Source organism: Mesocricetus auratus, unplaced genomic scaffold, assembly GCF_017639785.1.
Source record: "Mesocricetus auratus isolate SY011 unplaced genomic scaffold, BCM_Maur_2.0 Super-Scaffold_100007, whole genome shotgun sequence".
In the NCBI taxonomy this organism is placed as follows: domain Eukaryota; kingdom Metazoa; phylum Chordata; class Mammalia; order Rodentia; family Cricetidae; genus Mesocricetus; species Mesocricetus auratus.
Genome location: NW_024429191.1, coordinates 94868382 through 94893774, shown reverse-complemented (window position 1 = coordinate 94893774; position 25393 = coordinate 94868382). Strand labels below are relative to the sequence as shown.

Sequence of the window (25393 nt, the reverse complement as noted above, 5' to 3'; positions counted from 1 at the left end):
TCTAGGAGTTCACAAGCGTTTAGCTTCCTGATGGCGGGAGAGCAGGATACATTCAGTAGAAACCATCTTCCAGCTGGGCGGGGAGGCTCTCCAGAGCTGAGGGAGGCGCTGGCGCATATGGACATAGGCAAGCACTAGGACTGAGCTCCTACCCAAGCCTCTCACCTTCACGCTTGGAACATGGACCCCTCACTCTGGTGGCAGCAGCAAGTCACAGGGCCACTAGCTTGTCCAACAGGGTCCTCCTCGCATGCTGTGCCTGATCCCTGGGGAAAGCTATGCTGCTAAGTGGTATCTCTTGAGGCACATGGACCCAGATGGATCTAGAAAGCGGTGTCTTAGCTTCTCAGGCTGTCCTTCCTCTGAAGCACTCTGGGAGCAGGAATAGTTGAGATCAGCCCAAGTCTATAGCCCAAGAGAACCCTTTTACCAACTACATGGTAATCAGCAAGAGTTTTCCAGAAGCCCAAAATAGACACAAACAAACAGGCCCACGTCCTGTATCCAGCATGGACTGCTTATTCATCCCATGCTGATGAGGCCACTGGAGCTGTCTTCAGGTGTGCCAGAAAAGCTACGACCACCACAGACCCCAGCCACTAAGCAGGGAAGAGGGCTGCCTTTCACCTCTGGTTCCTGGCAGGCCCCTCCTCAGAAGAAACTGCCTCAAGCTGGTTGTAATCCCAACACTCAGGAGGGCCAAAGTTCAAGGTCACCCTCAGTTACACAACAAGGAGCTCAGGCCACGTAAGACCCTATTTCAGAACCAAGCTTTTAGCGCCAGCATCTCCTTCTCCTTCCCGTTTTACATGCACAAACACGAGCACATTCACACGCGTGCGCACGCACGCGCGCGCGCACACACACACATACACACACAATTCTAGGGTCCAGATATAAGGCTCTCCCTGCCCCCCTCCACAGATGGCAGGGCCCCACCTGCATCAGGTCAGGCGGGAGGGCGGGAGGGAGCCGGGGAAAGAGCACACAGTCCGGGAAAAGGCGAGGCGAAACACACAGGAAAAGCCAGTTGGGTGTAACTGGGGAGTCACCACACACGAAAGCTTATCAAGGAGGCTTGGGGACACCCGCAGGAGAGTGGGACCCGAGACTAGAGTCTCTCCAGCTGCAAGGCTGGGCGAGGCCTGAGGCTACTGTCTGAGGAGCGTGCTGTCTGGCCTGCCTCTGGCTGTGCAGGGGCCTGGAGTTACTGAGTGTCTCCAGCTCTGGCAGCTCTCCCTGTGTCTCCACCCTTGGACTCTGCTGTCATCCCAGAGGGAACTGGGCCAACCTGAAAAGACTTCCATACTCTCCTACGGCCAGCTCTACCTGCCAGAGACACCTGACCACAAGCTTCACTTAGCCCACATGAGCTTCCCTCCCACACAAACAGCGCTGCCTGCCGGGGCAGGAATGAGGGCTCCCGTGTACACGCGGGCTCAGCGGCACACACCAGCCACCTCACTGCCCCCGCTGAGCAGATCCTAGGGTGAGGAGCCAGTCTTTGGGGTACAATGTCCTGTTTGGGGCTGAGGTGAAGCTCAGACAGGGTAGAGTATCTGTTCTGACACAGGCACGAGGCACAGGAACTCATCTCGGCATCACAAAACACAAACAAAACGAAACAAAGCACGGTGAGATAGATGGGTCAGCAGGTAAAGAGGCCTGCCACCAAGCCTGAAAACCTGATTGTGATTGATGGAATCCACTTGGTAGGAGAGACCTCCCTCCCAGGTTGTCTTCTAACCTGTATAAGCAGGCCACAGCATGTGCATACCACACACACACACACACACACACACACACACACACACACACACACACACACAAATGCGGTGGGCTTCTTTGTTGTTGTTGTTTTTTAACACAGGGTATCTCTGTGTAGCCCTGGCTGTCTGGAACTCATTCTGTGAGACCAGGCTAGCCTCGAACTCATAGATCTGCCTGCCTCTACCTCCTGAGTACTAAAATTAAAGGTGTATACAACCACTACACAGCTCAAATAAATGTTTTTAAAAAATAACAATATAGATAACGGAATTCAGCTGGAGGACAGCAAGGCACTTCTTTCTTTTCCTTTTTTCTTTTCTTTTTCTTTTTTTGGTTTTTTTCAAGTCAGGGTTTCTCTGTGTAGCTTTGGAGCCTATCCTGGCACTTGCTCTGTAAACCAGGCTGGCTTTGAACTCACAGAGATCCACCTGTCTCTACCTCCTGAGTTCTGGAATTAAAGAAGTGTGCCACCACTTCCCAGATCACTCTTTCTTAAAACATCCCTACACTATACCTCACTAGGCAGGCATGGAAGTGCCTGCCGCCTTCAATTCCAGTACTCAGGAGGCAGAGGCAGGTGGAGTGTTGATTCCCAGCATCGCCTGGTCTATGTAAAGAGCTACAAACCAGCCAGGGCGACACAGAGACTCTATCTCAAACCAGCCAGGGATACACAGTGACCCTATCTCAAATAAGAAACAACAAAAACAAAAACGAGTATCCCCACTGAAAGCGCCAGATCGGAGAATGAAAGGTTCCCCCTGAGGAGTCAAAGATGACCTGGTGGTGAGGCCAGGCACAGCAGCCCTCCAGGCTACCTGGAGAAGCCACAAGAACCCAGCACACCCAGATACTGCCCACAGCCCTGCAGATACAGGGCGTGCACTGAGTAAGGTGAACTCCTCGGGTAATGTCATCCTGAAGCAGGAACCCTCAGCAACAGGCCACAGAGCAAACTGTTGCCAGGTTCAAGGTTTTCAACGTTTCATCTAGCCCTCAGAGAGGTACCCTGCGACCTGCCTCTCCTGGGCTGCTCTCCTTGGCTCACAATGAATAAATACCCAGTGCAGACTATAACCATCTCTACCACAGGGCTGCACGTGGATGGTCCAGGGCACCGGCTGGGAGCACAGCACAGCTCGGCGATGCACACCTGCCCAGCGGGGACAAGGCCCAGGGCCTCCCCCTCAGAACCACAAGGAAAAGAGCCACGGTTCACATGACCCCACTATGTAAGGACTATACACGGAGCATGCAGCTTCCATCTTCGCAAGTGACTGGCAAACAGGACGAGAATCTATCAAAAGGAAAACTGGGCTATTCCCGACAAATCAGCAGCCTGCAGCGAGTCCTCTACTCGGCAGATGTGCGCCCCGCAGACACGGCAAGCCTTCCATGTTTCCTCATGCTCCTTTCAGTACAGCACACGAGCATGTATGTTCCTCAGCGTGTTCAGTAAGTACAGTACATGAGCACGTATGTTCCTCAGCGTGTTCAGCACAGTACATGAGCATGTATGTTCCTCAGCGTGTTCAGTAAGTGCAGTACACGAGCATGTATGTTCCTCAGCGTGTTCAGTAAGTGCAGTACACGAGCATGTATGTTCCTCAGCGTGTTCAGTAAGTGCAGTACATGAGCACGTATGTTCCTCAGCGTGTTCAGTAAGTGCAGTACACGAGCATGTATGTTCCTCAGCGTGTTCAGTAAGTACAGTACATGAGCACGTATGTTCCTCAGCGTGTTCAGTACAGTACATGAGCACGTATGTTCCTCAGCGTGTTCAGTAAGTGCAGTACACGAGCATGTATGTTCCTCAGCGTGTTCAGTAAGTACAGTACATGAGCACGTATGTTCCTCAGCGTGTTCAGTAAGTACAGTACATGAGCATGTATGTTCCTCAGCGTGTTCAATAAGTACAGTACATGAGCATGTATGTTCCTCAGCGTGTTCAGCACAGTACATGAGCATGTATGTTCCTCAGCAGTTACCAAAGGACTAAGGACTGGATTTAGGTCAGCAGCACAAGTGAAAACCTTGGCGTTGGTAGCCGGGCAGTGGTGACGCACACCTTTAATCCCAGCACTCGGTAGGCAGAGGCAGGTGGATCTCTGTGAGTTCGAGGCCAGCCTGGTCTACAGAGTGAGTTCCAGGACAGCCTCCAAAACCATACAGAGAAACCCTGTCTCAAAAAAACAAAACAAAACAAACTAAAAACCTTGGGGTTGGTCCCCAGACCAGAAGGAAAAAAATACAATATTCACCAAGTGGTTTCCATTTCTAAAGTAAAGGGGAAGTATTCTGTCCAAGTAACCCTACAGAGGACAGACTCACGGCTCCAGGACCTGGGACACGCGGGCAGTGCCTGCAGGGCTGCTGTAGAGACAGACAGCACACTGCAGAGCTCTCTCCCACATATATTCACCAACTCCCCAGATCTGGGTGAACAACAGTGGGGAGGAGCCCACGGCGGGGATTCTGGCCAGCCCCCACGTACCTTTGGCATGAAAGGTCCATCCCGCGCGCCAGTATTCCTGAAGCTGGACCCGATCCTGCTGCCCCAGGCTACACACTTCGCTGTAGAACTGCCGCTCAATGTGCACATAGGCAGCTGGGATGGCGCCAGCCACTCCCTTAGCTCCAAAGAAGCCATTGACCTCTGGGGAGGCCAGGAGGATCTGATACTCGGCTCGAGTGCCTAGCACCAGGTCCATGTAGGCCTGGGTCAGGTTGAAGTAGCCAGTGGTGAGGAAGACCTTAGCTCCTCGCTCAGCTTCCGTCAGCAGGGTCTCGGTGACTATCTCATCTATCTGAATCTCAAAGGGCTTCATCTGGATGAGGGGGTAAATCCAGGTGTCAGGCGCTGGTCTCCGGTCCCCAGCAGCTGCAGCCTCTTCCTGACTCAGCAGAGAGTCGCTGTGGAAGGTCTGTGCGTGCAGCAACTGTTGTCGGGTCCTGGCTGAGTGGATCACGTCCATGACCCGCTTATTAGCTGCTCTGCAGTATGCAGCCCGGTCACCTACAGCAGACGGAACAAAGAGCACAAAGGACATGGAGAGCCACAAGTGGCGGTGCACCCCTATGGTCCCTGCACTCGGGAGACGGAGGCGGGAGGATCAGGCCTCCCGAGTTCAAGGGCATCCTGACTACATCCGACCATGTAAAACCCCATGCATCCAGACTCTGCCGCCCGAGGCACAAGTTGTTGGTGCTGGGCGAGCACAGACTAAGCTCAAGGAGCGCAGACGGTAGCAGTCAACAGGGCCCACAGGACCCATGCGAGGAGGCGTGGTAGGGCATGACACAGGTAACTCCGCTATAAACCTTGGAGAGGAACATGGGGTGGCAAATGTCAGGACTTTGGTGCCTTGGGGATAACAGCTGGGGGTTAGGTAGCTCTGGGAAGGCCCTGAGTTGCACCTCTGCGGTGGCTATCTGGTATGCATACTGTGTATACTTCAACAAGAAAGATCATTTGAGTAAAAGATGTGCCGGGGACAGGTGTGGTAGCACCTGATTACAACACTAGCATGGGAGGCAAAGGTCAAGGCCAACCTGAGGACGAGACCCTGCCCAGAGGCAATCAAAAAAGAGCGTGAAGATGAGTTAAGAGAAAGGACGTAAGTTCACATAAAGGGCAGACAGCACATGCAGCCCAGCCCAGACGGCACAGGGCAGGAAAGCCCGGTCACCACGAACAAAAGCCTCAGGGCAGGCTCTGGGCCTGCAAGAACACCTTCCCCTGTGGATGGGACACAAATGACACACGACTCTGCAGTCACTCTCCAGGTGCCGTCCCTGGAGGAAAGCCTGGAAACTGACTGCTCCTGACGTCTAGGGGAGAGCACAGGGACGCTGCAGTGTCAGGAAGATAAGTCAACAGAGTCCAGAGCAGGAGGCCAACAAGAAACCAGCACAGAGCAGGGCTATATGCTGGGTCTCCCACACTTTGCGCACAGTCTGCACCGAGAACAGGGACAGACAGTTGGGTGCCTCTCAGGGCTTGACCAGGAACAGTGGAGAAACCAACTGTACAGGAATCCATCCTGCCAGAGGGAGCAGCAGCCAAAAACTGAGCAAAATGTCTCTGTCCCTGTCCTAAACATGACACATCTCAGCTGTCCGTAAACACAGCCATTCCCCACTAACTGTGCCTGGCCCAGCAGAGTAGTTCAGGGCATAAGCATTTCTTCAAGGCCCAGATAATATATAGTTTAGGCTTGAGTACCAAAAGACTCATCCAAGGATACATAGAGGGAAAGACATTTTCCACAAAATGTTTAACTGGTACACTGCACTGCACAGTGATAACAACTAAACAGTCCCTGGGGCGGACAAGGCCATCAGCACACCACAGCCTAGCTGGGCAGTCACAGCTCCCCGGCGGCAGGCAGGGCTGTCATCAGGAAAACCACGTGACATGAGGAGCTTTTCTCCTCACAAGGGCCAAGTTTCACCCCTTCCCTAAGTTGTCCCTAAGCTGTGGAGTCTCCTGCACACTCAGCAGCAGTCCTGTAAGGCCAGGAGAAGCCACAGCCACAGGAATCACGGGAATTCAAGTGCCCAGAAATGCTGCGCAAGGGCTTGCCTACAGCAGAACTTGGCTCTCCCATGCCACTTTCCAGGGAGGAGGCCACAGACCTTGACGGGGCTGCTATGACAGATTTGGGGAAGAGGCCGAGGTGGGAGGGTGGTCACTAGGCAGGCTGCTTCCCGTAAGAAAGGGAAGGCAGTCTCCTGAGCCACCTGATCAAGGTACAGGACCTGATCCAAACTCCACCTTCCCAGGTAAGCTGGCTCTTGCTCACAGGGCAGGTAAGCAAGTAAGAGCCAGTCAATCACATTTCTCTGGCTTTGGAAACCAATGGGGGAAGTCCTTCTGTGTATATGTTGTCCTACTGGTTGATAAATAAAGCACTGTCAGCCAATAGGGAAGCAAGATAGGTGGGACTAAAAGGATTCTGGGAAATGTAGTCAAGGGTAGAGAGTCGCCATGGGATCCCAGGAGGAGAGGGCGCAAGACTGGCGTCCTCAGTAAGATAAGACCTTATAGAAATATATATTAGTAATTATGGGTTAGTAATTAAATCAGAGCTAGCCATTAAAAAATCCATAGCAAACGGCCAACAGTTTCATAATTAATATAGAGTCTGGTGTGTTATTTGGGGGCTGGGACAGTGGCGGCAAAGAATACAAACACGGTGCAGGAAACAAATGCTGAAATCCCGACACCGCTGCCTGCAGCTAAGGCAAGGACCACAGAGGAAGGCGTTCCCCTGGCCTTCAGCCCACAGCAGTCGTACGGCTGTCCTACCTTTGTAGGGGTGCACCATCCCATCCACAACGTCCACCGTGTCATCCCCCTGCAGCTGCAGAGACACATCCCCCACGGCGTCCACCAGCTCCGTGAAGAAGTCTGCGACCTCAGCACAGTCTTGTAAGAACACGTAGCGGTCCTGGCGGTTGGTGAAGTAGGAGTCACTCAAGTTTGCGCTATGGAGAGGAAGAATCAGATGAGGTCGCAGCCAAGAGTGTGTGCGGCCCAGTGACCCAGATCTTGGGGTGAGTAGGTGACGAATGACAATCTCATGATGTCATCAAATCAGAGCAACCTATGGGTAGGACACCAGCAGGCTGACACTGAGGAACAGGACAGAGATGGCGCCACACAAAAGGAGCCAACCCAGGTGGGGAGCAGGTACTGGAGCCCACACAGCTGACTGTCAGTGATGTCACAGCCCAGACCCAGGCTTCCATCATGCTCAGTTTGTGCTTCCTGGGCTCTGCCTGGCAGTTGTCCTCACATGAAGTGAGGAGCACAGTGACAGAGTCACCTTGACAAACAGTGACACGGGGCCACCCACAACCTGCACAGCCCCTTCTCTAAGGAGGTGGGGGCAGACTGGCCGTGTGCTAGAGAACAGCAATGCTCACCCACTCAAGATGACGTTGTTGTCACAGAGGTACACCTTGATGTGCTGGAGCCCGATGGTCTCGTTGAAGCGCTCTGGGATGAGGAGTCTGAGGAGCCCTCGGAGGTTTGGCGTGTGGAAGAGGGAAACACGCACATGCTCTGGGAACCTCTGCAGGAGTGGGAGCAGCATGGTGCGGGAGTTCTTCCTACCTGTGTGTGAGCGGCAGACGGAACACCTGTAACTTTTCCCACCAGGCAAGACAGATGTCCTGACTGCCAGACAGACCAACTCCCTGGGAGCCTCACTTTACTGTCAGACAGACCAACTCCCTGGGAGCCTCACTTTACCTGGGGCGCCATGTAACAAGCCACATCAAAAGGTGCTGCTTACGAACAGGATGCACCATGCTCCAGGGCGCCCCCTCCTCCTGATGCGTCTTACCAATGCCCCCGGAAAGCCACTCCCACTCAGTGCCCTCATCTCTCACCCCAGCTCCACAAGAAAACGAGCCAGCCTGAGCCAGACATGACGTTACCTAGATCTACAGCACTTGCTTAGAAACTTTGGCTTGCATGTCACAGAAGGAATCAGACTGCCTTCCAAGAAGCAGGTGTCCCGGGAACTTGGCCTCAACCACCAGGGACCCCCACACAAAGCCTTAAAACAAAGCAAGGCCAGAGGAAGCAGGGAGGAGACAGACCCCGAGGAGCCGCAGACTTGGGACAGCCCTTCCCACCCTGACTGTTCCAGCTAGACTACACGCAGAGCCTGCTGCACAAGGAGTCGTGACTGCCATCAGCAGGCGGCCCTGTGAAGGAAGGCCTGTTAGAGGACGATGCTGAGCCAGCGAGCAGAGAGGAAGCGGGCAGCACTCACCTCTTGAGCCCCGGGTGAAGTCCAGGAGGATAGAGACCTTGAGGTCGGAAGGAAACTTCGACTGTAGTGACTTCTCCAGAGAACTTTCCAGACAATCCACCTAGAAGGAAACGTATCAAAGGAACACATGACAGCTATGGTGCCACGCCAACACTTATGGAACACCCCAAAGTCCAGGTAGAATAAGGTTGGCCAAGCCCTGGCATCCACTGCCAGCCTTGATACAGCCAGCAGCCAGCCAGCCAGAACTAACTGCATTTGGGCTCATCTGCCTAGGACACAATCTGAAAATGTTTTCTGACAAGGACCTCAGAGGAAATATTTTAGGTTTTGTGAGACGGAGATGGACTATGCCAGGGCAACTCAGCTGTGTAACTGTCACAGGAGAGGATGAGCGTGGCCACGCCCCCTACAACTGCACTGTCACGGGAGAGGATGAGCGTGGCCACGCCCCCTACAACTGCACTGTCAGGTAGATGTCATGCACCTTACATGTCTCACATTCTTTGTTTTCTTCCCACCTCTTCAGGCCACACAACTGCAGGCCATGGACCTGATACGGCCTCTGGGTTGTGGTCAGGTAGCGCAGCCCAGACAGCCCTGGAAGTGTTGGGAGGCTGCTGGCCAGCACATGACTGCGTCTCCCACACCATCCTCATGCAGAAGCCAGAAAGGCAGTTAGAGCCAACTGTAACACTGGAGCTGGCTCAACCTGCTCCTGGGACCACCTGCCCCTAAGCCTTACCAGTTCCTGCTCCAAAGGTCCTGTCCCCAGGTAGAGGGATGCCATCACAACTCGCCTCTTGGCTGTTTTTATCTGCCCCTGGAAGACGAGAAACAATTCTACCTTATATTCAGTCATTGTTTTTGTAGTCCACTTGGAAGCAAATCATACTCTAAGCTGAAAGGCTCTACATCCTCAGCACTAATGACACTCCAAGTAGCCCGGCACAGACACAGCAACTTCCCAAAAGAGGACCCACAACCCTAATTCACATATTCAGTGTGCAAAGAAAGGCCTGGTCTAATGGGACAACAAAATGCAACACAACCACTAAGGAGTGAAGGAGTGTGTGTGTGTGTGTGTGTGTGTGTGTGTACATGCATATCTGTGTAAGCGCCGGTCACATGTAAGTGACCCATCTTGGGTCGGTCCACCATATGTTTATTTTTGAGACAGGTGTCACTAGCCTGGACTCACCAAGCAGGCAGGCAGGCTGACTGGCCAGCAAGCCCTGGGAGTCCAGCCTCCTCTGCACCCCAGCCCTGGCATTAAGAGTGCACACCACCTCGCCCAGCCCTTTCCTGTAGTGCTGGGGGTGGAACTCACAATTCTTGACTGTGAGGTAAGCGCCTTACCCACTGAGCACATTCTCCAACCCCGGGGTGAAGGAGACCTGTGTACCCTGATGAGACTCACCCCACAATGTGCTGCTAAAACAGAATACACAACCTCATCGGAAAACCCCACAGGCACACAGCTCAGCACTCGTGCACGTGTGTGTCTAGGCCCTCCTTCCCACACCTCTGGGACTGGCAGGAAGGGGAGTGTGTATGCAGCTGCACTCGCCACCTTCTCGAGTCTGGCTGTCTGCAACCAAGCATGGGTGCACGCGTGCACACACAGTAAGCACACATGAAAGGACAACACATTCCAAGCTGTGTCAACAACCAGTGTCCTCTCCCTAGGCCCTGCTCCAGCCCAGCAGAATAAAGAGCCATCTCCAAAGCCCTAGGCAGCCACACCCCAGAGCGTGGCCGAGCACACCTGTCACACCTGTCATCCCGACTCTTGGGAGACTAGACAAGAAGATCGAGCAGGAGTTCATATCCAGTTAGGGGCCAGCGGGACAACATGAGACTCTGTCTCCAAAAACACAAACATCACCTCCAAAGCACACAAGACACAAGAGAGCATGATTAGGGGGGAGCCACAAAGCACAACACAGGCCTCCAACTTAAGAAGAGATGTCACCCCAGCAGGTATTGTCCACGCAGGAAGCTGCACACATCGACTAACAGATGCGTGAACACACCCCTGGGAAACGCTTAGACAGGAGGAAAAAACAAACATCCTCAGCTTGCCACTTCCTTTGTTTTGTTATCTACTAAAATCAAGGTTGGAGAGAAAAAAGCAGCAGGCAGAGTCAGCCCAGCCCCCACCCACCACCAGTGTACCTGGCTGCTCACTACAGGCAGGGCCCCAGACAACCCTGCATGCAGAAGGAACAGGACCAGCCGAAGAGCAGAGGGCCAGGGTATCTCACACATGTCAGGTGATGAAGGCCTGCCAGCCCTGCAGTCTGCCCTCCTGTCCAGTGACAAGGTAAGAAGGCCTCGCCTCTTCTCAGCCCAGATGCAGGGCCCCTGCTGCTTCCTGGGTTCTTGAGCTTCACCAGTGCGGGCAGGTGCAAAGCATGGCCTGGCCTCCCGACCACAAGAGTCTGTCAGTCTCTCACCACCTGGGATAACCTGCTTCTCCAAGTCAGGGAAGACAGGAGCAAGAGCACATGGCAGGGCCATCCTCCAACAACGAGGAAGAGGGCAGAGGAGCAGGGTGCGAGGAGAGCAAGGGGACCCCATCCATGGGCACTGGCCCACACACAGGCGTGAACTCAGCTCAGCCCTATCCATGGGCACACACAAGAGAATGAGCCAGAACTCAGCTAAGTGTGGATCAGCACGGCAGAGGGTGAGAGGAGAGACAGCAGCTTTCTCAGGAGATGAACCTACTGTGCATCCCCTGCTACCTCCCAGGACCCTGCTGGCCGCCAGCCTCAGCACATTCCAGAGCCATTGCTAATATGAATTCAGACAGAATTCCATAAGGATTAATTAGTGCTGAATTATCTCATTCCAATACGCAGTTCAACCGTGAACTAGATGTATAATGTGAACCTGAGCTCTGTGGAGAGCAAGCCCTCGGTACAAAGTGACACCACTTGCCAGGAAAGGGAAGAGCATGCCACACACAGACTCCCAGGACTCCAGGCTGGGGAGTGCGATCGATCTCCTAATCTGAAGGGCCTTGCTGACGGTCACCAAGTGCGATCGATCGATCTCCTAATCTGAAGGGCCTTGCTGACGGTCACCAAGTGGCACATCCCACCTCAGATCTCCCAGGCGGCACAGCTACCATGAGGAAGCTGCCACCCAGAAGAGGGATTCTCATGCACAACCCTACCACCTTTAGCAGAGAAGGACTGGGGGCTACCTGTCCTCACTGCCTCCAGGCTCGGGGTCTAGCCCTGTCCTCGATCCTCCCTGCTCTGGGACACTAGCTACCCAGAGAAGCTTCTGCTTGGAGCTCAACACAACCACAGATGAAGGTGAAACTCAAGGCAAGAGCCACAGGCTAAGCAGAGTTGCACCAGAAATGTCTACAACAGAGGGTGTCAGGACCTACCACACACACACACACACACACACACACACACACACACACACACACACATCACACACATACACATACCACACATACATACATCACACACACACACACCACACATACATCACACACATACACATACCACACACACACACACACACACACACACACACACACACACATCCAATTCCTGTTCTTGGTCCCTCAAGCAACTCACCTTCAAGAGCTCGAAGAACTCTGCAGGGGAGGAGAGCACCCTGACGTGAGAACTGGAGACCCCGAATTCTGGGACCAGGTTTCTGATCCACTGGAACCTGTGCACACTCTCGGGACATAGGCAGCACGGTGGAGAGGTGACCTGAGGAACCGTTGGGGACAGCAAGGGAGCCAGTAACAGCCATGGTGACCTGGTTAAAGAAACATACAAATGAGCTACTTCTGTCAATCAAACAAATACCTCTGGTGACTGCCTTACTCTGGAGAGAGTTTTGGCCAGTTCAGATTTTTCCATGTAACTGAAGTCCTCCTTCTTCCTAGCGCCTTGAAGCAGTCACAGCCCAAGTGACAATGGCCACAAGCAAACCCAACCAAAATCACTCCCGATAACCCGTGGCCAAGCTGCTGTTCTGCTGCTCCCATAACTAGACAGCAAGACCCTACTGCGGAGCACGCGCACACTTTGTAGCACACACTTCTGCTGAGCACACCACACTTTGTAGGACACACTTCTGCTGAGCACACCACACTTTGTAGCACGCACTTCTGCTGAGCATGCGCACACTTTGTAGCACGCACTTCTGCTGAGCACACCACACTTTGTAGCACGCACTTCTGCTGAGCACACCACACTTTGTAGCACACACTTCTGCTGAGCACACCACACTTTGTAGGACACACTTCTGCTGAGCACACCACACTTTGTAGCACGCACTTCTGCTGAGCATGCGCACACTTTGTAGCACGCACTTCTGCTGAGCATGCGCACACTTTGTAGCACACACTTCTGCTGAGCACACCACACTTTGTAGCACACACTTCTGCTGAGCACACCACACTTTGTAGGACACACTTCTGCTGAGCACACCACACTTTGTAGGACACACTTCTGCTGAGCACGCGCACACTTTGTAGCACACACTACTGCTGAGCACGCGCACACTTTGTAGGACACACTTCTGCTGAGCATGCGCACACTTTGTAGGACACACTACTGCTGAGCACGCGCACACTTTGACGAGCTGAGCTACCTCAACACTCCCTCCCTTGTGTCGGCACAGCAGTGCTGAACAGTCAATGCACGTCACTGCGGGAGGAAAGTCACCAAGCTCTTACCCAGCAGTGAGCTGTCAGACAAAATGTGCCCATGGGGTAACAGTGGCATGAAGATTAAGAGGTAACCAACCACCTTCTGTAAGGCCTGTTCCACAGGAAGAAATTCACCCACCCTACTGTAAATCTGATCCAGGGTCCATGGCTTTACGCAGTCATAGGCCCTAGGGGAACTTTCGCTGTTTGTTTGGTTTTGTTGTTGCTTTTGTCCAATGGACATGTTAAACTGCCTTCCAAATATCTGTGGTTATGCTCTCCGCCTTGGCCAGAGAAGCCTTCCTGTAGTGGGCAGCAGTTAATGACAACCTGTAACTGATCAAAAGCTGAGAATGAGTGACTGCTGAGCGCTAAGCCTAAACTGGACATCTATGCGACCTCAGCACGCTCAGAGACCATCCAGGAAGAGAACAGAGAGGAGGCTCTGAGAGCTGAGGGATGGGAGGAGCTCCGGGACATGCTGTCTTCTGGATGTGACATGGCTGTGGCACCCATGAACGCACAGTCACCAGCAAGCCACAAGATCAGCAGGCAGCACTAGCTGGACTCACTGGGTTTACATTAAAAAAGAGCGGGGGAGGAGCAGGGTTGGAGCGGTGGCTCCGCGGTTAGGGGCTCCTGCTGCTCTGGCACAGAGCACACTTGGCAGCTCACACCAGCAACTCCAGTTCCAGTGGATCCAACACCCTCTCCTGCCCACTGCTGGCACTTAACACGCAGTTTGCACACACAGGCTCAGAGTAGGAAGTCATTTTTGTTGTGGGTTTTTTTGTTTGTTGGGTTGGTTTGGTTTTCCGAGACAGGGTTTCTCTGTGGCTTTGGAGCCTGTCCTGGAACTCGCCCTATAGACCAGGCTGGCCTCGAACTCACAGAGATCCTCCTGCCTCTGCCTCCCAAGTACTGGGATTAAAGGTGTGCACCACCAACACCCGGCTCGGAAATATTTTTTTTTAAAGGAAAAGATATGAAGATCCTGCTGGGGAGTAGACAGGATCAAGACACATTGTATAAATGTATGAAATTGCCAAAAAATAAATAAAATATACATGTTTTTAACCCTGCCTACCGATACAGGAAACAAGGGTAGACTAGAAGGATGGCAATAAAGGCCCCGTCAGGAGACTCATGACCCATGGGCTTCTATTAGAGGACCTAGAAATATTAAATTTTTCTTACAACTCAGAGTTGAGGAGAAAGGCTGTGCAGTAGACAGTGGGAAGAGACCTATCTTTTGTGGGGCTGGTCTTACTGTCAGACACATTCCACACCACCAGCCTGACTGCACAAAGCATGAGCTACACCCCAGGAAGCCTCAGTGTGTCCAGGCTGAGCCAGGCCCCTGCTGCCTGCCCTGTGCAAAACCACACACACCACTCTAAATCCCAGGCTGCAGACAGCAGCAGTAAGCCCTGGTCAGTGTGTGCCTGGAGAGGGTTCTGGGCATCATTTCTTCAGCACCCTGGGGCTCAATGAGGATTCCAGGAAGATGACTTCACTGCTGGGACCAATCTCCTGCAATGAATCTCCCCAGGGCTCCAGCAGCGCAGGGATGCCAGATGGTCCCCAGCTGCACTTCCCAGAAAGCCCACCGGTCTGTCATGGCCAACTCATTGCCAAGAAAACTTTAGTCAACAGTGGAAGGTACTAGCTCTCTGGGTCTTGGGAACACTGCAACAGGGCTTGGCCACCCATGCAGAGGTTATCCTACAGTCTGCCTGCTCTCGCTATGAAGGTGAGGACACTCCTTGGTGCTTGCAAATAAACGTGCTGAGTGAGGACAGGGGCTGCTGCCTCCAGGTCCCACACACTGACCAGTCTTAGAGGGAAGAGGAAAAACCAGGAAACAGGAAAACCTCACAGCTAACCTGCGAGGCCCCCCATAGGTACAATCCAGTATTCGCGAGGGGAACGCGGTCTCCATTTCACAGTGTGTCCCCAATGTCCCCAGCTTGTAGAGCATTCAGGAAAGGACCAGGGTCTGCATCGCCACTCCCCACATAGCCACCACGTGGGCAGAGAAGATGAGGAAACTCAGGCCTTCATGTGAATACCTAACACAACACACTATGGAAATCTGCCAGCCAACAGCCTCTGTCTGCCACACTTGTGAAGGCCTCGCCAACTCAGACACCTGGGATTACAGAGATCAAAGAGGAAATGCTAAAGGGGATTAGATAAATGTCAAACAGACACCGTCAGAGGGGAGGGGCAGGTGATGCCTGGAGCTGCTGGGAGGCTTTCAGCAGGCAACCATGAAAACCTTAAAAATTAGCAAAATCACACTGTGTGCAGGGTGAGGGGGAAAGACTCTGGGCAAGGTGAAACATGAGCAACAGAAACTTCCAGAAGTCAGTCCAGAGACTGTGTGCACCCATACTCATACCCTACGGAGTATCAGGGCAGGCAGTGGCTGCAAGGGTGGCAACCTGCACACGTCTCTCCCCTGCCAGGCAGCTCTCCTGGGGAAGGTTCCACCAGGGTCTCGTCTAAGAGCTGTTGCACGGTGGAGAGATGGCTCCGTGGTTAAGAGCACTGACTGCTCTTCCAGAGGACCCAGGTTCAATTCCCAGCACCCACAAGGCAGCTCACAACTGTCTGTAACTTCAGGGTCTGACACCCCACACAAGATAATACATGCAGGCAAAACACTGGTGCAAATAAAATGAAAATAAATTATTTTTTAAAAAAAAGAGTTGTCACAGGCTTCTCTGCACTAACTTCCGGTTTAATCTATGTACTGACTGGTTTATTTTTACCAGCAACAAGGAGCTGCAAACTGCCGGGCGTTGGTGGCGCACGCCTTTAATCCCAGCACTTGGGAGGCAGAGGCAGGTGGATCTCTGTGAGTTCGAGGCCAGCCTGATCTACAGAGCTAGTTCCAGGACAGCCTCCAAAGCCACAGAGAAACCCTGTCTTGAAAAACCAAAAAAAAGGAGCTGCAAACCAATGAGGATTTGGCAATCCCCTGTAGAAGCAGCCTAGACTTTCAAGCTGCTTTCACACACTCATGAGGTGTACATGGTAAAGGCAGGGAGTGAAAGGACGTTCAACAACAGCACACACACTGGACTCAAGGGGCCTCCGTCCTGATGGAGGGAGGGGGGGAAGCGGGGGGGAGGGAGGGAGGGCAGCTCTAGAGCCAAACTGGCTCCTGGCTTCCCATGATGTAACTCCTGCGAACTGTCCCAGAAAGAGCTTGTCCCCTCAACAGCACTGGCCCCACTGTATAGTAACCCAGTCTCCAGGGCCACCCACCTGCACAAGTAATTCCCCACAGCCAGGGGACTGCTGAGAAAGCACACGGCCGGGCTCAGTGGTAAAGGCCCTTGCTGCCAAGCCGACAACCTGAGTTCAATACCCTGAAACAAAAGGGGAGAAGGGGGGATGGGGGATGGGGGGGACTGAGTACAGCAAGTTAGTGGCACTCATACATAGACAGACAGACAAACACACACATATACACACACAGAGGTGTTTTTTTTTTTTTAAGAAAAAAAAGAAACAATGTGTCCAATCCAAAACTAAGTCTGGGAGCTTCAAGGGAGAGGCTGTGGTTACAAAGCACTGACGTCATGCTCACATTTAAGGAACCAGCCACTGCACATGCACAATTTCCACATCTGCAGCTGGTTCCCTACGTCATCTCTTTCTAGACATCACCTAGCGCCCAGTTCCAATTACACAGAGAAGGAAGTGACACAAACAGACAACCAGGTTCTGTGGGCCTTGTCTCTCCGAAGGCCCCTCCTTCCTCCTGGAATGTCCACGGTGTAGAGGGAACAGGTCAGCAGGCCAGGGTCCCCCTACCCGACACCCAAGGCCTGAGATCACATGTCCCTCTCAGCATGAGGGGCCAACAGCGCAAAGCCATCCTTGGCCTGCAGTCCTGAGGACCCAGGACAGCATCCTCTAGAAATTAGCTGCTCAGGCCACACCCACAGGATACCTGACTCTGGGTGAAAGTTCAGCCAGACTTAAGGCTTCCTGTAGACACTGCAGGTAAATTCCCTGAACCCAGAATGATTGGGAACCTTACCAGCAGGGTCCTGTGGAGTGTGAAACCAGAGGAGAGGACTCCTTCCCGCCCACCACCCCAGAGCACAGCATGGCCACTCTGAGCTCCTGGATGGACGGGAAATTAGCCTGCATGCCAGAGTCCTAAGCATGACAGAGTCCCCCTCAACACTCCTCCATGAGGTGCACGGGACAATAGTGTCACCTGAGCTCAAAACTGCCAAGCTGCCACCCAACAGGAAGCCCTGGTGGAGGAGCAGGAATGCTCGTCACACGAGGCATTTGGTGGCTGCATGCATCTATGGAAACACACTGGCTTGCCTCACCTGTGGGTGGCCACGACAAGACCCAGCCTAGCTCCCCATTCTCAGCATGGAGGGCAACTGAGAGCGTCGACTCCCAGGAGCGCACTGCTGTCTCCACGGCACCTTTGCAGCTCCCAGTACCCTGGAGCCATCTTCCCCAATGCTTCCCCCACCGGTGCAACACTGGAGCTAAATCCCTTCTCAGAGGAGACGCAAAGTACCAACAAACCAGGGCACGAAGGCTCCGAAGCTCACTCTAGATGAGTAAATGACTTCAGTGGCTTCATGACAGAGCACAGGTGAGGGATTACTTACTGGAGTAAATGGGTTCCCTACAAAGAGGCCACATCAAATTCCTTACCCAGAAGAACAGGGGCTTTCCCACAGACAGCTCAATAGTTAGAGGCCCCCTCCCCAGCCCTCCGAGCCCTCCCCAGCCCTCCCCACCCTATATACCCTAGCCCCTCTCCGAGGCCACGTGCAGGGAGGGCAGCATCGCATGCAGCAGGTGTCATGAAAGACTATTTACTCCGCTGAGGGCTCCTGGCCTTCCCTGGCCCTCTGTGGGGGCTGTGAACGGTCAGCAAGCCCAGCTGGCATGATCTTTTCAAGCAGGCGCAGCTGAGCCCCCAAGATGGCGGCCGTTTGACTCAGGCAATGGCAGAGCTGTGAGCAGAGAGGCCCCAGCCAGTCCTGAGTCCTTTCCCATCCTTCAAGTGACTATTTCCCTAGTCAGGTGAGGCCGCGTGGCCCTCACAGGCCCTATGAGGGGGTGTGAACAGACAAGCCCAGCTTAGATGGAGGTTGTTTGGCCCTGAGGATGGACCTGTACAACAGACACAAACTGTAGATCACTGTGCAGGGCTTTGGACAGTGTGTGAAGCTGGAAGGCCCCTCCTGACCTGCCAGAGAGCTCACAATGGTCAGGGATGCTCTTCCTGTGCAATTTCTCAGGGTCTGTTTCCTCTGGGAAAGAGGGTTCCTGGCACAGATGATGGGATCCCAGTCAAATCTGTCCAAAGTCTTTAAAAGAAAATGTGGTATTTGGTCATCACATTTTCAGAAACTACTTTTTAAGAAAAGCCCCCTCTGCCCGCGCCCCGCTTCCCCGTCATGCACATCTAAACGTGAAAAGTGAACTTGTGAGAAAAGTAAGTCATAACTTCCTGAGAAGTCCGCACTTCCTGCAGCCCTGGCAGCAGAGGCCCTTCCTGGCTTCTGCAGTCTGAGCCCCAGCAGGGGAAGTGATGCTTGGGTTACTCAAGACCGTGGCCGCCGGACTCCCCAAGTAAGTACCGCTCCAGAGGCCCAGCTGCCAGCATCCAGCTGCATGCTGACCACAAGCCAAAAGGGTGTGGATGACATTGGGGGCTGAGGAGCTAAACTGTCTTTAAAGGCCCGGCGAGCAAGGCATGACAGGAACCAGCATGTCTACCCTCCCTTGGCTCCCGCCAGGCTGCCTCCTTTGCCATTCATCAGTATTTACAAGGGGATGAGCTATCAGAGCATTTTAATCCCAGGCTGTAGTCATCTGCCTAGCAGCACACATCCAATCGCCCCAGCTAAGAGACACTCGGGGACACTGTCGGTAGCCGCTTACCAAGCTACAGCAGCAAGTGAGTCGGCAGAGAGGAAAACCCTAACTCACACAAGGTCACATTTGACCTCTGAGACAATTACTCTTTGATCCCAGAGTATCTCCCTCCCATCCATCCTAACAGCATAGATAATAACCCAGGAGGAACTGACGGCGCAGTTCAGCGGTAAAATGCTGGCCTAGCATGTGCAAGGTCCTGTGTTCAAACCCCAGTACAACGGAAACTCATCCTGACAAACTCATCAAAGCCGGTACAGTGGCGTATGAAGCACTTGAGAGGCAGGCCGTTCAGTCGTTCAAGGTCATCCTCAACTACATACTGAGTGTCAGGCTAGCCTGGGATACATGATAAAAACTAAGATAAGGCACGAGACAGAGCTCTAGCGGGTTGGGAAGACTGAGCCCCATCATCAGAAATGGCCAAAGTAACTGCTGGGCTGTGATGCTCCTCAGAGCAGAGATCTCTCAGAATGTACCACTAAGCTTCCATCACAACGTAAGATACTCCAACTACCTGTTTCCCCCTACCCACCAGAAAAGTAGAAACAGTATCCATGCCTCTCTGCCCACCCCCCATAAAGGGGGCTTAAATTAAAAAAAAAAAAAAAAGAAAGAGCTAAACTAATCATAGTTTTAGAGGAAAAACTATGGGCCACAGAGAGTATTTCCTTATATGGCAAATAAATTCAGGATTAGAAAAGAACACCCTCTTGATACATGCCCCAGTAGGTCTCATCTACTCCAATCAAGGAGCCCGTTTGTGCGTCACTGGCTCCAAACACTCCATCCAAGGTGCGGCCCTCTCCTTAGCTCTGGGCACCTCTACCTGAAGGTAGCTCAGGAGCCACAGACCGTCTTAACCTGCAGCTTTTATTCCCAAAAGCCAGTTCAGTCAAGTGCTACAACCCAAGCACTTGGTCACATGACCTACCTCAGTATCACCCCCCTGTACCCAAAGCAGAACTGACTCCAATCTGGCCCTCTAATTTCATACTCCCACTGCCCCCGACTTCATAGGAGCACCAACCCCCAAAACCCTGGGCTGTACCATTCACAAAAGGAATCCCACCAGGACCTAAAATTTGCTTTCCTAATTCTCTGGCCCAGGAGACTGCAGTCTGAGCCCCAGCAGGGGAAGTGATGCTTGGGTTACTCAAGACCGTAGCCACCGGACTCTCCCAGTAAGTACCGCTCCAGAGGCCCAGCTGCCAGCATCCAGCTGCATGCTGACCACAAGCCAAAAGGGTGTGGATGACATTGGGGACTGCTTCTAGCTCCTCTCCTACTCAGGGATCCTCCCCATCAGTCGCTGTCAGTGGTTCAGGGCCAGGTGGTGGTGGCACGCACCTTTAATCCCAGTGCTTAGGAGACAGAGGCAGGCGGATCTCTGAGAGTTCAAGGTCAGCCTGGTCTACAGAGCGAGTTCCAGGACCACTAGAGCTACACAGAGAACCCCGTCTCAAAAAGAAAAAGAAAGGAATGGTTCGTTCAAGTACTCCCTGCCACTCCTGCCCGCGCCCTTTGCCCTTCGACGCCTGCTCCCTCTTCTTCACTTCACTCCAAACGGCTGGCTCTGTGCTGGGCCACCAGGAGGCCTGCCAGGGCGCCGCCGTGACCTTCCGCCTTCCTTTCCGGGAACTGTCTGCTCAGGGCTGTGTCTTTATCTCATTAGTACCTAGCAGAGCGACGACCGAGCACACGCGGAATAAACGAACCGTAGAGCTCTCCCGGTGACAATGAGTCAGGCAGCTGCTTCAGAGAAGCAGCAGTATTTCGAGATCACTAATAAGAAATGATGTTCTCGTGTTCTTCCGTCTCTATGGGCGCCCTAACCCTGAGAGGAAACCACGCAGTGAAGAACCGTTCCTCCTGCTGGCCACAAGGATTCGCCAAGCCCCCGATGGCTGAGTCAGACTGGCAATGCCAGACTCTAAAATAACTCAAGCTCATGACGACACAGCTATCATCAATGAATCAGTGATCAGAGAATTACAAGAAACCACACCATTCGGGGAATGAGGAATTGGGAGGTGCAGAGGAACAGAGAAGAATCGAAAGCCAGCAGCTGAGAGTGAGTGGTCACAACCGACAGGCATGGTGTCAAACACTGAGGCCCCAGAGAACCAGAAAAAGCTGCAAGCCAAACGAGGCAGAGGCGGGGACAAAACCCCTGCAGGGCCACTCACTGGTGGAAGCACTGACCCTCGTCCCGCCCTAAATGTTGTCACTGCTGGAAGAGCTTCTGAATGCAGGGCAAAGAAACTCAATCTCTGGCTCGGACTCAGAGAAATCCACCCGTCAACCCCCCACACCCCCTGCAGGCTTAAACTGCAGGCCCAGAGATCCGGAGCCGCATGCGCTGCACACATTTTGGGAGGACGATCTGAGAGTGGTGGCAAACGCCTGTAGTCACAGGGCTCGGGCGACGGCAGGAAGATCAGGAGTTCAAGGCCAGCCTAGGAAAATGAGACCCGGTCTCAAACAAACATAAGTCTTGTGAATCGATTTAGACTACCCTCAACTGCCGCACTGCACCCCCAACCCCCTATCCGTAAGTTTAAGGCTGCCCTTGACTACACAGCAAGCCTGAGTCAGGCTGGGCAACATTCAATAAGTAAGTAAACCCATTTAAAAGACAGCCAAGGCTACATAGGAAGCTCTAGGCCAGCCAGGGCTACACAGTGAGATCCTGTCTCAAAACATACATCAATGGGCAGGAGCGACGACTTAGCGGTTAAGAGTGCCCACTGCTCGTACAGAGGACTCGGGTTTGATTCCTAGAACGGCCTATAACTTTAGATCCAGGGGATCCAATTTCCTTTTCTGACCTCCAAGGGCACTTGCACTCACACGCGCTTACACACACAGAGACAGGCATAAGTAAAAATAAAAATAAAACCTTGGGCTAAGTGTGATAGCACACACCTTCAATTACCCACAGTACCTCATGAAACTGGGCACAGAGACACACGCCTGTAATCCCAGCACTCAGGCTGTAGACCAAAGGATCAGAAGTTCAAAATCATATTTGAAGCTAACCTGGACTACGAGGCCATGTCCTTTAAAAAAAAAAAACACAGTGGCTTTAGGGGTGCAGCTCAGTGGTGGAGTGTCTGCCTCTCCTGGGTTTGACACCTAGCAGTAGTGGGGGAAGCTGTGTAGAATACCCTGGGACCCTTCAGCGATCAACACCAAAGCTGAGCAATGATTAACAATGTTTCAAAACAAAGAGGAATTTAATAAAAAGCTTCCTAAACCCCTCATCTTCCAGGCTGGAGGCAGAGGCAGGCGGATTTCTGTGAGTTCGAGGCCGGGCTGGGCTGATAGCCTCCAAAACAATACAGGGAAACCCTGTCTCGTAAAAACCAAAAAAAAATTTTTTTTGCTGTGGTCTGACATCGTGAGGTAAACATCACCTGACTTTACCACCCAATAGAACCGCCTGGTCTTTCGCTGAGCCTCCGTGACGAAGCGTGGAGTGGCACCACCTCGGTTACATGTAGGTAACTGGGCACAATCTGATCAGTAGGCACCCAAGCCTTTCCTTCTGTCACTTGAAAGAAAGCTCCTCGCTTTGGCTGACAGGCTCCTCCTGGCAAGCTCCTTCCACATCTAGAACCAACCGACACAGGACGCTGCACCCCTAGGCGCCTATCGGGACCACAAGATCATACCCATGGAACTCAGACATGCAAAGTTAAGAGAGTGGCCATTACCTGGTCTACAAAGCGAGTTCCAAGACAGCTTCCAAGACAATACAGAGAAACCCTGTCTCGAAAAACCAAAAAAAAAAAAAAAAAAAAAAGAGAGTGGCCATTACAGCTCACACCTGTGATTCCAGACAAGGCAGGAGAATCAGGAGTTGCTAGGCTAGCCTGAGGTATTTAGCTAGTTTCAGGCCAGCCTGAGACTGTCTCTAAATGAAGGGGTGGGATGGGGGGAGAGGGAAGGGGGGAGAGAGAGGGAGAGAGAGGGAGAGAGGGGGAGAGAGAGAGAGAGAGAGAGAGAGAGAGAGAGAGAGAGAGAGAGAGAGAGAGAGAGAGAGAGAGAGAGAGAGAGAGAGAGAGAGCGAGAGAGCACACTGGAGTTGTGGCTCCTTATCACATTAGTTGCCTGTGTATGAGGTTCTGGGTTTGAGCCCCAACACCAGAAGAAAAAGAAAGCACTTATAAAATCGAAACGCTGAACAATGCTTCAACTAAATAAGTAGACTCAAAGCTTTCGCTGGGGTTAGGGTCTCTCAACATTTGCATAAAGGAGAGTCACACACACACACACACACACACACGAGCGCACACACACGCGCGTGCACACACACACACCTTTTCTCCTCTCCCTCTAAACATTAGCAACAGCACTGGGTGAGCCTGCTCTTGGCAAATGTTTACTCTGAAGGACCACTGCCCGAGCAAACTGCTTCAAACACTACTTCAGCGTTTACACAACTCCACTTCAGGACTTTTCCAGAAACCGGCCCTTTGAAAGCGTCTCGGAAGGGTTCCGGGAGTTTCCTCTTCTCGGGCCTGAGAGCCTGACAGAGTCAGGGTTGAGAAATGTCTTGGGCAGGATGTGTGTGTGTGTGTGTGTGTGTGTGTGTGTGTGTGTGTGTGTGTGTGTGTGTGTGTGTGTGTGTGTCTGTCTGTGTGTGTGTCTGTGTGTGTATAGCCTTTGTATGTGTATGTCTGTGTGTGTGTATAGCCTGTGTGTCTGTGACTGTGTGTGTCTGTCTGTGTGTGTGTATTGTATAGCCTGTGTGTGTATGTATCTGTGTGTATAGCCTGTGTGTCTGTGACTGTGTGTGTCTGTGTGTGTGTGTGGTGTGTGTGTATGTGTGTAGCCTGTGTGTGTGTGTATGTGGTGTGTCTGTGCGGAGCAGCCAAGCCCGCACCCGGCCCGCGCAGGGCTGATTCACGCCCGCCAAGTCACCGCGTTCACACACACTCACACACACGGCCACGCTCGCCCCGGAGCTCCGCCGCAGCCCCGAGCTCGCCCCGGGTGGCTCCTGCACGGTGCACGCCCACGGGGGCCGCGGCCCGGCCGCCCGCACGCGGGGAGACGGCGAGGCCCCCGCCCGGCCCGCCCCGGCCCGAGCGCTCTCACCTCCGGCGCCGGCGCTCCCGGCTCCTGCCCAGGCGGTCGCTCAGCCGGCCCAAGAGCGCGGCCAGCCCGGGCCGGCCAGGCAGCAGGCCCAGCAGCCGCCTCCAGAACACCGGGCCCGCTGCCGGCGCCGCCATGGAGACCCGCCGCTTCCGCTTCCGGCGCGCGCGAACTTTATTGACAGCGCGAGCGCGGACACGAGGAGCCGGCGCGCAGGCGCGCAAGCGGAGGCGGAGGCTGTCAGGGCTGCACGGCCTGGGGTCGCCTCGGTGCGCCTCCTGGAGCGCGGGAGGTCGAGGGTGGGCAGCGTGGAGCACGGCCCTGAGCTCACCTGCACTGCTCCAGGAGGAGGGATGCTGGGTGCCCGTAGCAGTTCAGCGCCCGGGTTATGTCAGATTGACAGCTGCAGCCCCGCAGTCACCCGCACTGCTCCAGGATGGAGGACGCTGGTGACAGCTCAGCTCCCCAATCAGCTGTCCTGAGCCCTGAGCCCTGAGCCCTGCACTCACCTACCAGGACAGCTCAGCACCCCAAACCAGGCAGATTGCCAGCCACCGCCTTGCACCAGCATCCGCCTGCGTGGCTCCAGGATGGTGTCAGCTCAGCACCCTGAAGAGTGACCCTCCTCCGTCACCTGTCAGAATCACATGCCACCGATTCCTTCCGTGGCTCACACGGGCCCGGATTTAGAAACTAGAGACACCGTAAAACATAATCATAATTCTATTTACCCCAGAAATGTTATGAAGTTAAAACTGCGACACTGAAACTGACATCCTGAATTTATTCCATTTCGGCCAAATTATGCCAGGAGAGGTAATGACGCATTCCCACAAGAATAATTATCTCGCCATTTCTCACAGTATTGGAAGTGTGTAAACAATCCCTGTGAAGGAGCTGATTAGATACACTGTGCTGTATCACTACATGGATGACCATACCTCCATGGAAAAAAGAATGATATCCTAGCAGAAGTGACAATCCTTACAAAATTACCAGGGCCTGGCAAGAGGGCTCGGTAGGTAAAGGGGCTTGCTGCCAAGGCTGACGACCTGAGTTTAAGCTTCAGAACACCCATGGTAGAGGGAGAGAGACCTGACTCACA

General features: G+C 53.3%; 1 protein-coding gene across 2 annotated transcripts in view; it reads right to left on the bottom strand.

Annotated features, from left to right (window-relative positions):
- The window catches only part of Pgs1 (phosphatidylglycerophosphate synthase 1), a 38451-nt gene extending 13546 nt beyond the window's left edge, over positions 1 to 24905 (bottom strand). The window contains exons 1-7 of one of the 2 annotated variants that reach the window (XM_040750128.1): positions 24798 to 24905; positions 12164 to 12353; positions 9304 to 9381; positions 8559 to 8658; positions 7702 to 7891; positions 7082 to 7260; positions 4265 to 4786 (exon numbers count right to left, since the gene is read on the bottom strand). In XM_040750128.1, the coding sequence (XP_040606062.1) occupies positions 4265 to 4786; positions 7082 to 7260; positions 7702 to 7891; positions 8559 to 8658; positions 9304 to 9381; positions 12164 to 12353; positions 24798 to 24859 (1321 nt within the window). In that variant the 5' untranslated portion in view covers positions 24860 to 24905. Of the gene's footprint in view, positions 1 to 4264; positions 4787 to 7081; positions 7261 to 7701; positions 7892 to 8558; positions 8659 to 9303; positions 9382 to 12163; positions 12354 to 24291; positions 24449 to 24797 lie in introns of those variants that run through there. The other variant, XM_040750127.1, reaches the window with a different exon arrangement.
- Between the last annotated feature and the right edge of the window lie 488 nt (positions 24906 to 25393).